At 29.5% G+C, this 14,196-nt stretch overlaps 1 protein-coding gene across 4 annotated transcripts in view; it reads right to left on the bottom strand.

The window, feature by feature from the left end:
* The window catches only part of LOC114123034 (adenylyl cyclase 78C), a 60,615-nt gene that overhangs the window by 9,455 nt on the left and 36,964 nt on the right, over nucleotides 1–14,196 (bottom strand). For 2 of the 4 annotated variants that reach the window (XM_027985879.2, XM_027985880.2), the window contains 9 exons: nucleotides 12,746–12,804; nucleotides 12,477–12,668; nucleotides 11,950–12,249; nucleotides 11,271–11,786; nucleotides 10,926–11,052; nucleotides 10,001–10,107; nucleotides 9,471–9,585; nucleotides 8,339–8,484; nucleotides 5,836–6,052 (listed from right to left, as the gene is read on the bottom strand). In XM_027985879.2, the coding sequence (XP_027841680.2) occupies nucleotides 5,836–6,052; nucleotides 8,339–8,484; nucleotides 9,471–9,585; nucleotides 10,001–10,107; nucleotides 10,926–11,052; nucleotides 11,271–11,786; nucleotides 11,950–12,249; nucleotides 12,477–12,668; nucleotides 12,746–12,804 (1,779 nt within the window). The remainder of the gene's footprint in view (nucleotides 1–5,835; nucleotides 6,053–8,338; nucleotides 8,485–9,470; nucleotides 9,586–10,000; nucleotides 10,108–10,925; nucleotides 11,053–11,270; nucleotides 11,787–11,949; nucleotides 12,250–12,476; nucleotides 12,669–12,745; nucleotides 12,805–14,196) is intronic. The other 2 variants (XM_050202090.1, XM_050202091.1) reach the window with 1 other exon arrangement.

Below are 14,196 nucleotides of genomic sequence, written 5' to 3'. Positions count from 1 at the left end.
TAATATATTATAGTGAGATTGAACAAAATTTATCGTACGGTTATTTTAATTCATTCGTTGTATACTTATATATACGTTACGCACGATCGTATATGTATAATCGAGAAGAATTAAAAAGAAATTATTTGGAAAATGTTCAATTGAGATATTTGATAGACAAATGATGAATAATTACTGTGATCAGCAATATGTCGTACGTTGGTATTTTAACGATATATATTATAATACACACACACTCTTTGTCTGGACGTCTAACAGAAAAAATCATAAAAATAACATTACGCAAAACGATAAAAGGCCTTTTTTTTTAAAAAAAATTCACAATAATTTCATAGTGTTTATTTACTGATTTATAGCTGTGTGATGGTTTCAACTTGAACTTTTGATCTACGATGATACTATATAATGATGAATCATTTTTATAGTGATGCATTGATAATACGAGCATTTTCATTTTATTTGATTAATTTTATTTCGATTTCGAATCGGATGACCCGATTTTCTTATTAATCACGACCATTGTTGTTTACAACGGGTACGTAGCCCTGTATAGGTATAGCGACATTTAAACACAGCTGAACAGACTGTTCATGATGACATGCAGCCAACGTCACACTGAAGTCTATATATTAATATACATAATATATATAGATAGGTGTATACTGTTTATATATATATTATATATATTATATTGAAACAGACAAATTACAATAACAAACGAAAAGCTCCTGAAATGTTATTCTAACGACTAGACCGAGAATAGATTTTCTTGGATTTCCGTGAATATTATAACAGTAAACACACTTACATTAAATGTGCCAGATAAGTTTGTAAAACGTTTCAGTGTAAATCTCAAACACAACTGTTTTTGTGTTGATTTAAGTATTTTTTTACGACAGAGTAAACATATACTATGTACGTGTTGGACTATTTGTATAATAACGATATATTGTGTGCCTAAAGAATTAAAGTAGGGCTGTTGTTTATGCATCCGTGAAGTAAGGATGATACTCTTGTGATAGTTTTTTCTAATAAATTACAAGTTGAACACTAAAAGATCTAACATCTTTTTAAAACGAAAGATAAACATTAAAAAGCTTTTATAATTAATTTTTGAAAAGTTTGAATATACATTTCTTTTCAAAAGGAAATTCTAACTGTCGTTTCCCGTTAGTGGTTGTAATGTAATATAGATTTAAATTTAATTTTTAGATTTATAAAACAAGCTTTGTTTACCAACACCTTTTTATGACCATATATATATATATATTACAGAGCTAAATCAAAACAAACGAAATCACAAATAAACAATAATATAGTTACTAAAAACAAAAAACAAAAATTTAATCTTCAACGACAACGGTACCTACTAAAAAGTTAGTTTAGATTGGGTCAAATGTTTTAATTATTATTTTAAGCGTAGGTACTAACATAGTGTAAAATATTATCGAGTTTTACTGACTTTTACATTAACTTAAGTATATTTACATATTTTGTGTACATACAATAATGTAATGATTTAACTATAAGTCATTAAATAAAAGTTTTGAACAAAATTGTTCATAAAATAAATATTAAAATCCTCTAAAATCATTTTTTTAAGCAAAAGTTTTAATAAAGTTAATTAATTAATTAATTAATTATTATTTATTGATACACAAACATAAACTAACTATATATTGTTACCAAAATTTTTGTTTCTCGATATCGATTCTCATAAATAATGATAAAAAAAGGCTAAAAGCATACACATATTTATATTTTTAGAATGCAACAAAGATATACTTGGATGGTGGTGGGGTAGACCCACTAGACCCTAGAGATAAAACTTTATGTAAATGATTTCAGACAATTAATATTACTTAATTATCAATCGAAAACTAGAAAATATCTATAAAAATACTGAAAATAAGCCGAGAAGTTCAATAATATAGTAGAAACTAAGAATAGATAATAGTAAGGTAATAGTTTGCTGAAATTCTAGAGATTTTATCACACAATTTAGAGATTTCAAATTTTTCGCAAATAATTTTTAAATTGAAAATAATTTATGTATGCACCAGTAGAGAATACTGGTAATTTATTCTTTTAGTTATTTTTATTTATTTAATCAATAAAATAATGTACTTTCCTTTGAACGATCAATTGACATAAATGTATTATAACATTTTATTATTGTACCTAATAGTTTACGACTATAATCCATTAAAAATTATGTACCAAATAAAAACATAAATAATAAATAAAATATCTACGAAATATACCATCCAAAATTTTACAGCATCAAAATCATACATGCAAAAGTACTAACATATCAGAAACAGTCTATATGAGTAAAACCTAATAACATTAAACAGTTTAAGAAATAACTTTTTGTATGAAAAGTTATAGCAAAAATCAAAAAAGTATCATTGAAGCCCAGATCATTAGTTCTATAAATACTTAGTGAAATATATGTGAATAGTTGATAAAATAAATAATTTCTATTAAATATCATCAGCTTATGTAACACTGTTGTACTCTTGTGTGTAAAAATAAAAAAAAATAATTTCAATCATTAGGTGAGTAAGTATAAATTGTATAATATAGTATAATCCCGATAATCATTACGAAAAATCTATATATTATTTGTAATTTTGTTGAAAAATAAAAATGCAGTTATTAGTAAAAGTAAATCATCGAAGTATGAACTATTATTTATGATGGCATAAAAATACGTCAAACACGTACACATATCTTTATATTTTTTGTACAGTTTTTCATTTACGGAAACACGTCGGTTGCCAGAAAGAATATGTATGCATTGTGAGTCTTTTAACAGTAAAAACTCATTTTATTGGAAAATATTATTAGCAGTTAATTTTTTTTATACGATTTGTAGTCATCATGTAACAAAAATGTTGAAAAACTGTTTTATTTATTTTTATTTTCTATCGTTAAGCACTTATAATTTTCTTGAATTACAAAATGCATTTTAATTGTAATGCAAAACTGAATGTTTTTCTGAAAATGTTTATATCTAAAAATTAAATTTCAGACGAATTGTTAATTAATAATTAGTTGTAAGTTATAACTTACAAGTTTTTAAAGTTTGGAGTAGAGTCGAGTGGTGCAAAAGTACCCTGCAAATGGTTGGTCTACTACAACCGTTTTACCTTGCACCGCCAATCATCAAAACTTTAAATACTTAAGTAAAAACAATTTAAAAAACTATAATAGTTTTCGAGATAACCAGTGTTTACTGCTAAAAGAATTACCTAATAAATATAAATTGTTTCCAATGAAATTATTTTGCATTATGAACATATTTTACATATTTACTAAATAAACCACGGCTTACTGATTTACATACAAATAATATAATAATAATATCTGCCTAGTGCTTATTACGTTTAAATGTTGTTTCATAAAAAAGTACTGGTTTATTTGATTTTGATAGTAGGCACATGCGGTCTTCTAAATACTTAGAATAATATTGTAATTAAACTCGGTTTTTTAGTTACTCATAGCTGTATCGGCTTATCACGTTATCACGACATTCATATTATTATGATTATATTGTTATATGTATATACTATTATTGTGGCGATTATGACGTTAGGATTAAGTCGTTACAACACTATACCACGCAAACACGGTAATACTGTACGCTCGATAGATATCCGTTCAACGAATGCGTGGGATTAATGTTAGATATTACATTATTGCGTGAATAATAATATTTGAATAATATTAAACTATAGTGTCGTTTTCAACAGAAACTGAAATAGAAAGTTTTTAAATCGTGGTGGATATTTTATCCTGTAAGATATATTCCGAGTATTACTAGACCCAAAATATATAGGTGTGACCCTCGTTTCCATCGATTTAATACTCCACAAATTAATCTGACCAATTTACTCGGTAATTACAAGAGGTGTTTTTACGATAAATTTTTCTAAAGGCAAGCCGATATTCTCAAAGTATTCTAACTATACTTACATAAATATCCAAGTTGTTATTGGTAAGGTAGAAAATCTACCGAGTTAACCAAAAGAAAAACGAATTAATTATTATTTTCCTTTGTACAATTGGGTGAAATAAAATAATAAATTCTTTTCAATCTCACTATAATACCTATACCTATATCTTGTTCTCTACGGACAATTTTGGACGACTGAATTGTCAAAGATTTTGTTCAACGTATGAAAAATTGAAAAGGTTGGAAGACTCTCTTGGGTTAGTGGATAAGGAATATCGGTCGTTGTACCACAAAATAATCATCCTGTATACTAGATATAAATCCTTTTCCGGCATCTTGTTGACCCCAAGATTCGTATTACACATAATACGTTTGCACGGAAATCGCGTCATTATTATAATCATTATTATATCATCTACACGTACGCTGTACGCAATATATTATTATATTCACAACGATGGTTGCAAAATATATCATATTACTGTAATAACTGAATCGCGAACAGATTTAACAAATCACATATTATATCGTTCTCTATATATCTATTTATATGTTTAAATTTAATGTTTATTTTGTCCTATTTAGACTTAAAATTTAGATAGTGGACTGTTTTCATTGCAAGTTATATACCGATAGATCCTCGAGACTCGAACGGTGTTTTTAATTTATTTTTTCAACTCATATAGGACGCTATGCTATACACTATATATGGATCACATATGCATCTAGTTTTGGCTCCCGAAAATCCAATATGTATTTGTATATTTAAATAGTTGCCATCGACTATAGATTAAATTACTGTTATAGAAATATGGCATAAACATTTTTTTACAAATATATTAAAAAAAAAAAAAAAAAAAAATCCTAAAATTAAATACTACCTATATTATGCGATTGTATTTTAAAGGTACATTATCGTAGTAACATTATTAAAAGAAATTCCATTTTATACCCCCAGCCCCCCTCAAATACTCCACTACTCCACTTTATATATATATATATATATATATATATAATATATAATTACGTCTATAACGAAGACGATGCCAATGTATATAATATGTTGTTGTTGACTTGGTGGTTACCGGTCAGTGGTATATTATTATTGTGCCCGTACATTTACAATGACCATGTATCATAATAGCCGCCGTTCTAAACGGTTGTAGAGTAATTGTAGTGGGCAATACCAAATTAGCGTAATGTTTTGGTATATTAATGCAAATGTTACGTTATTAGTTTACGGAACAAGATTAATGAGATCCGATTTGGTGGCGAAACCGTAAATAATTACGATGTATTACCGTCAATACAATAATACGAACAACAACAATAATAATTATTATACGACCGCGTTCCACACGGATATAATCTCGCGCGTGTGTTTATATACTTATAATACATAACGACAATATAATCCCATGGATCGGTATATATTATAATATTGTAACGTAAATAAACATAAATCGCCATTCGCTACGACGTGATGTATGCGAGTCACCGGACGCGAAGATATTCTTATACTTAGGGATTTCGTCTATCAATAACCTACTGGATGGTTCAAACACCGCGATTGTCCGTATAATATTTACATTGCTATATAGTAAAATAATGTTAATATGCAACACCTATACCGTTTAACAATATGTAGTCAAACTCGTTAAAGCTATCGTTAATCAATCGCAGCAAAACATAATAATAAGTCGAAAACATTTCACCAGACACAAGCACGATAATACATATATAATCATACTAATATACTATACGTACAACACACCCTTCTCTCGTTACCGCAATAGTAATAGCAAAGCCGTACGCCTGTACTCGTTATGTATTCATTATTTTATTATTAGTATTGTTAGTAGAAGCGCACTCACGATGAAAATGTCTTTTTTTTACTGTGTTTTGCCGGCGTCTGGCTTGCACCATTCCGTAGACGACGGTCGCCAAGCTGCTGATCTGACTCGACTGTCGGCTCAGGTTGTTCGCCACCGCTCCCTTTTTGCCCACCACGAAGTACGTTTTCATCTCGCCCTTGCCCTTGACCGCGATCGAGCCCCGGAACTCCGTCTCGTAACCCCTGTCCATCAGGATCTACACACACACACACACCAATGATGACGATAAGTACTAGCAACAATATAATACCTTAATAATGCACATTATTATTACACAAAAATATTTTACATGGACCGTAAATCGATTGAGATTTTTAAATTTTTAGATACAAATTTTAGACGATCAAATGAATACAATTACATAGAACATAATATAGGTACCAATAATAGATAATAACGAATTTAATCGGTGCACGCCTATTTACAGTAGGTAGGTATATAGGTATGCACTATGCACATATCGTATAAACTGCATTTATGACATTTAATTATAATACCTATATTATATGCATAAACGGAAAAGTGGTGTTCACGCTGCTTCACTGTTCGGTTGTACCACCACTATATACTACCAAAAGTGAAATTATTGTTTCTCGACGCGTTGATCAAATGTCAGCCATACCGCCTTGATCTGACATATTGTATTACGCGAAATGTAATTTTCCAGTGGTACACTATACAGTGCACGTACATCTACTATATATTACTACTGTATTATATATGTGTAGTTAACACACATTCAAAGCATTAATAATTTAATAATCATGTTCTAACGCTGTTGCGTGCACGTGACAACATTTGAACATAACTGGCGCGCGGCACAATTTTGCATGTATATGTTACACGATGTAACAAACGACATAAATCTTAATAAACGATTCTGCAAAATATATAACCGTTTGATAATGGATGCGTAAACGTATTCATGTATGGGTTGCGGTTTCCACCTACTCCATACACAGATTGTACTGCTGCGTGTGACGACGAAAACTGAGCAGTTTATTATCGAAAGAAAAACAATGTTCAAAGTTTAAGGTGTCCGACAGAAGAATATGTTTACGTAAATTTAAAATGTATATATGATATTATGCGAGTAAACTATACGTCGAGCGTCCCGCAAAATAATAATAATACAAGTAGAGATACCTACGCCTTGCGTCTTGCGTGTTTACAATATAATGCAATATAATGTAGTAAACGCGCGCATCACCGTAGTCCAATAAAGTGAATTATTTTGTTTATTCCGACGGATCTGGTTGGTCATCTAAAAGGATAATATGCTTATAGCCTACCTCTGTACATTACACTATTTTATTTTCCAAATCGATCCGTTGTATCCAATTTTTATTTAAAAACGAAATATCATGAATAATGCATAAAACGCACGCGTACCTATATATTATGTAATATTCCTACCCTCCTATACGTTGTATTATTTTCCGATACAAGCTTAAAACTTTTCATTGTACTCGTGCATTTTTATTTTGTCTAAATATATTTAAAAACAATGTTCACAAACAGGTAATATAATTCATAAAACTTTCACTCGAAAAATCAATTAAAAGAAAAAATAGAGGGATATATAGTTGTAGGAACGGGTATTTTTGATCTTGTAAAACGATTCTAAGTTATCTAGATCTCGGCTTACCCGAAAAAAAAAGGTCAAGATTTTTTTCTATCACGGGTACTAGAATATCTGAATATATTATTGTTATTTTTTTTTCACAAGCTATACTGATAAATTTGTAAAAAGGATTTCTTAAAGTTAAGTTTGTATGTAGGTAGATAGATGTACCTAGATAATTTCCAACGTATAAAGTTTTAGGAAACTTGTCCTAGTTGAGCACAAAATACTAAAACAATTGAATTTATATAAGCAATGCAATATCGATAAAAAATGGTTTAGACTGTTTTAGAGTTGTTTATTAGTTTATGGAACTATGTATATAAAGTATGATTAAGTCGTATAAATGTATCTAAGCCCTTATACCTATGCAATAGGTTTTCTTTTTTATAAATTTTATTTTAGTTATAAGACATTGATAATAATTTTATAAATGTTTTCTACAGTTAAAATATAATGTTAATAATAACTTATGATGTCAATGAATTTAGTTAATTAGTTAAATAAAAGAAATTATAAATAATGTTTCAAAGTATCTATACCTATTGACTATTGCTTATAGATAGTAAACGAAAATAATTTAACAATGCTATTGGTACCTATATTAATTATACGTCATATAAATTGTATATAGTATTAGATTATTAACGTCGCGATATGTTTATTATATTCAGATTAAAAAAATAGTGAAACCACCTATGGATATGTATTTTGGTCGTTATAAGATAAAAACATAATATTATAAATGCGAGTAACAAAAAGCGATGCTGATACGGTATGATGTATACATACAAATATTATAATTTTAAAACATTATTCGTAGTGGCATCAAAATTAATTTAATTACACGATTCTTACTTTGGCCGTACTCTCGGGAACTTGTATTCGACCCATAGTGCCCGTGGAATCCATCCTAGAAGCCTCATTCACTGTGTTTCCCCATATATCGTACACTGGTTTCCGGGCTCCGATAACTCCACCCACTAAGGCACCGCAGCTTATTCCTGTAGGACACGTATCGATCGAAATAAAGTAACATTGATCAAAGGATGTAATCTATATACCAAAATAAATATATAAGGGTTTGATGTCTACAGAATGTTTTGTTTGTACTCGTAAAACTTCGATGTGTACATAATATGATCATCACACCGTTTGCATTAATTTCGTCATACTATGGTAGTTTGGTGTACATTATACTGGGTGACCCTTACGGTGTGTTTATTCTAATATTCCCCAGACTAACTATGTATACACAATATATGTGTCTATAATGTATATATGTACATTCTTCTAACAGACTGTTTCCCGAACATAAATTTTAAATGTTGGTCGTGTATTTGTACAACTATATTGGAATGTTTACAACGTCATTAGTTCTAGAAAGTTGGGAGTTTCAGATTTTTAAGAAACATTACATTTAGCTTATAGACGAATCAAAAGTTCAAATGAATAATTATAATGATACATGCATAAATAAATACATTATATGTATGATTATAGTAATTACGTATATTAAACGATAATTGTGTTCCTATACGGCTTATACGGTAATAATTTTTCGAAAATAATAGAACTCTTGTCTTAATATATAAATATATTAGGAAAAAACTTTGCGAAATAAAATATAGGGGTAATTTTATTTTTGGCCATTCATTATTAGTAAAAAGTATAAAAAATATTGTATGCAGTACCAGAACATTTAAATTACAAATTGTAATTTACAATTGATTTCATGGATTTTCTCTCACCTTTATGAATCTATTATAATAATTATTATGCAATAGCCTTTATTTTAATAATAAATTTAATATTGTATTATATAAGGAGCCATATATTAAATTAATATCAATAGTTCAAATATAAATGTGAAATATAATATTGAAATGGTAATCGAGTTTGTTTATATGACGTCAGTTTGTTGGTTCGATCATAATGGACATATTGTAGTGTATATAACCTAACTAATTTTTTACTAATAATTACTTACCAACCCTGAGCTGAAAATTATTAAACGAGTGCACATTGACATCTTGTAAACATTGTTTCATAGCTAATGCAAAATCGACAAGAGCGCACAGGTGACCGTATTCGTCTTCTCCGTCCTAAAACAACAATATTAAAAAAATATGAATTAATATTATCGATTATTTAATACTAAATTAAATTTTTACGTTTTAGCTTTTCAACTATACAAGGTTGAAAATAATATGAATTTTGGAAATTTAAATCAAACACTGAGATGATATTATTATTACCTAATATAATCCCCCCCCTAAAAAAAAACATAACTATTAGTCGATATTTTTTTTTGTTTTTTAAATTATATTCAGATAATTTTTAAACAAGATACGCATTAAAATAACTAAAATATATTATGATTTTACATTTTGAAAAACATAATGTAATAAAAATGAAATCCTATTTATCAAAACGATATTAATCGTGATAAAAAAAATTGGATCTGGCAGTTTGGATACAATATTACATAATATTTAATAATAGTAATAACATTCTTGCCTTAACACCCGGATTTAACCCGGACGCGGCCATATAGCTTGCACCAACGGTTTTGATTTTCTCAATCGAACCAAATTTTGGTTCCGATAACAATTCGTCGAAGTCAGCTGTAAAATAAATTAATTGATGACATTAAATTTAATAAACATTGCAGTTTATTTATCGTATACTGGGTATAGTAACTATATAACTGTATAACTGTTATACACGCACATTAATCATTCTACGTTTGTGTTCTTAAGTTATTTATTAGTACACCTGTAATAAAAACCTTAAAAGTTAAAACAGTTAAAAACTCTTTCGTGTGAAGGTTTGACCATTATGAGTAGTAGACACCCGACCTTATTTTTCGAAAGGGAAAAAAAAAACTCAACACCAACCAAAGTACACGCTTTAGATTATGGTTCATTAAGCACTATATGTATAATATATCACAATTTAGGCCACGAATGCGACGATAATAATGATAATAATGACTATACTATATAGTTTACTACCATAGTATATCACTGAGCGCATTTAGGTAAGTGACAGTTTTAATCGAATTCAACATATACTTAACCGACACAATATAATAAAACAGCAGGTACCCACAAAGTCCATGGCATAAAATATATGATGTATAATCTATTCATGTATAATATTTATACTATATACATAGTACATAATATAAATGTACGTACATACATAGATCACGTGACGTCAAAACTGACGCCTGTTCGTACAGCCTTAACCTCCTGGATTACAGATTTCATATTGTGTAAACCTCCCCCTCCCCGGAAATAACAATGCGTAAACGGGGAAAAAAATAGTATCATATTTTAATATGAGCACGTAATAGGTACTCATTTTCGATGTACCAATATACACAGTTGCAATAACACTACATTATAACGTACACCGTGTTTATGTCTCGTGTGCTTACCGATAATTTCGTTCAGCAATCTGATGCACTCCATGCCTTTGTTTATGTCTTCCGAATAAAATTCTGTGAAATTTGGAATGCTTGCAAACATGACACCAACCTTATCGATAGACTGCGAGTACAGTTCCTGTGAAAACAGACGAGTTTATGTATACATAAATATATAAAACTGAATAAGGTTCATTATCATAAATATAAGTTGCATAATGCATATCCCCATTGATACGTGTCCGAGGGGTTGTTGTTAAAGCATATTTGTTGTTCAAACCACATACTCATCGAACCTCCCCTCCCCAATATCATGAAAATTTTTCATTTCAACTTTGAATCACCGCTTCTACTTACGTCCGTGGTATGCCTGCGCGAAGATGACAGAAAATGGTGGGCGACGTGATCGGGCAGTATATTGCGCAACAGTTGTCGGTTGTTGGTCCGGGTCTCTCGCATTTCGGTCAGTTCCCGTTCGGCTTCCCGTTTCCATAAAAAGTCTAGTCGGGAAGTGACCTCTACCAGTCGGGCGTGATAAGCCACCAGTACTAGGAACACGATCAACAGCAACAGCATCTGCGATGATAACGGCATGGTCCGGTGTTCGGTGTCCGTCTGTGTGAATACCTGTGGGTAGGCTAGCGACGTAAGCCCTGTGTATACGGCCACCATGATAGAAGCCAGGAAAGTCTTAACTAGGAAGTATAGCTTAAGTGTGGTGGCTAAGGCTATTAGGCACAGGACCCATGTGAACACCAAATACTCGGGGTGCACACAGTCGTTGGTTTCCTCGGTCCGCCGTTTCGTCCTTCGGCCATCGTCACCGTCAGAGTTGTCCACTTTCCTGATCAAGTGCTCGTCGGGCGTAAACAACTAAATCGTATATATTTTATTCATTAATTTACGTTGTTAAATTTTTTATTTCATTCAAACAATGAAAGTACTATGTGCTTTTTGGTCCAATTTTGTGAATGCGCCTCCAGATAGGAGACTTGACCTGCATGTCAATGACAATATTAACAGTTGAGATACTCACGAGACTCAGAGTGGAAGAAAAACATATAAGTCCGACGACGGCGCAAATGAACATTGTCCGTCTGAACCGGTTTTGCACCAATACAGAGGACATCCTCTGTAAAGCGGACGGCAAATGCAAGAATTCTTCTGCCATGACAAGTGTCAGTGCAGCGCAGAGCACAACGGTGGTGAATGCCAAGGCGACCAATAGTTTCATGCATCGTGGCAACATGATCGTTTGACAACATACGACCAATAGCCATATGATAAAACAACATGCCATGTTTGATTTAAACATGTCTTCGCGTAACTGACAAAACTAAAAATAATAATATAATTATATCATCAGTGGTTATAATTAAATATATATCATTTTATTATTGGACCCGCGCTATTATATTGTTATACTTTTGTATTGGTGTGTTTGTACTGACGAGAAATTTCTTTTAATACAACACTTTAACAATATTTAGTGTTATAGTAGTAATGAAGATAATTAAAAATGATTGAATAATTAAATATTCTATAGTAGATTCGTATTCTTACTTTAGTTTCAATTTCTGGTTGTTTGAACCTTAATGTCCATCGATCTATGTTTTCGTTTCTCATTCTTTCATTACTCTCGACTTCGATACAATGATCCATAATGTCTTCGGCGTGCTCTACGTCTCCTTCGATCGTGATGGGAGTACCACATTCACCGTCTTCGATTTCCAGTTCTTGATCACTTGTATTTAACTTCAAAAAAAAATGAATATATTTAGTTTTATAATTTAACTTTAATACATTTTAACATTTTGGTATTTAAAACTTACGTTTTCAAATGGTATTTCTGGAGTCCATTCATTGCCTTTGTTGTCATCGATATAATCCTCTATAAACCATATTATCAAACTTAAAGCTATGATTATCATTGTAAATTAAATATAACCCACCTTCCATAATAAATTTGGTTTTGATTTAAATATCTATTGTGGATTATTATACTTAAATTTCTATTTTTATTTCGGCCTTAGAGATATTTTATAAAAATTGTGTCAATCGAGCTGTTCACTATACTTTTACTATTAGTTGATATTTGGGATGTATTATCATAAATAACAGAATTAATTTGAGTATTATACAATTATAAACTATATAATATACTTGTATTATTATAGGTAGGTGGTTATAGGTATGTACTTCTATGGAGGTTTTATATTAAATATTACAAAACCTCGACAATAACTTTAACTTTTGTACTTTATTTTCGTTATAACTTATCGTTACTTACAACTAATAAATGATAGAACATAACAATTTTGTATATACCTAATTAATAAAAATACAACCCAATATAACATATTAGTCATAACAATATAAATAATAATTAGTCAGACCACTTGCGCTAGACGTCTATTTCCTATCAACTCCACTTGAGTAGTTCATAATATTTATGTAAGCCAGAGAGTCTTAAATGAATACATACATATACAACAGTAAAAGTTACATTAATTTTAAAAGAATTGGTTTAATATGTAACGTTCATTATAACATCATATTAATAATTATTTCAAAATATATAAATGGTTTTAAATAAAACAATTTATTCAGTAAAATATTAATGCAATGTAAAATTTGTTTTTTTTTTTATTTACTATTTTTATAAATTTAAGGTCGAGAGAAATATACTAATACTTATAAACAGTATTCAATGAAATCGAGAATTTTTTGATTTTTTATCTCTGTGATCTGAATAAAGATTTAACCAATTAGTCATGGTTTAGTCATCAAATTAAGTTTTTTAATGAATTATGAATTTTTCTTTTTTTCTTTTTCTATAAACTAGTTTATTGCAATACATAATTATTGAAACATTTTCAGTTGTACTTATTGTTAAATTATTTAATGTAGGTATATTTTCAAACCAATAACACGTCATATACACGTCTACATCGGTAGTCAAATGGAAATGAAATCTATAAATATCGGAAATAGTATGCTTGCTGAATCTTAATAAAGATCTTAAAGGTAACTATTGAAAATCTTCACTGAAATGTCAAAATAACACGAAAACATATACAAATGATAGCAAAATTTATGAATTCTACAAATATATTATCTTTGTTCCTAACAGCTTAGTAAATTTAAATTTAAATAAAAAATAAAAATAAAAAATATTACAACTAACTAAAATTATTGATTATAAAAATAAACAAGTTACCTAAATACTATGTATAAATAATTACTGAATATTATTTAAAAAATAGTGTTTCTTTAACAAATA

The sequence above is a fragment of the Aphis gossypii genome, chromosome 2, assembly GCF_020184175.1.
Source record: "Aphis gossypii isolate Hap1 chromosome 2, ASM2018417v2, whole genome shotgun sequence".
Classification (NCBI taxonomy): domain Eukaryota; kingdom Metazoa; phylum Arthropoda; class Insecta; order Hemiptera; family Aphididae; genus Aphis; species Aphis gossypii.
The sequence above is the reverse complement of the archived record's forward strand: the minus strand, read 5'-3'. Positions and strand labels throughout refer to the sequence as shown.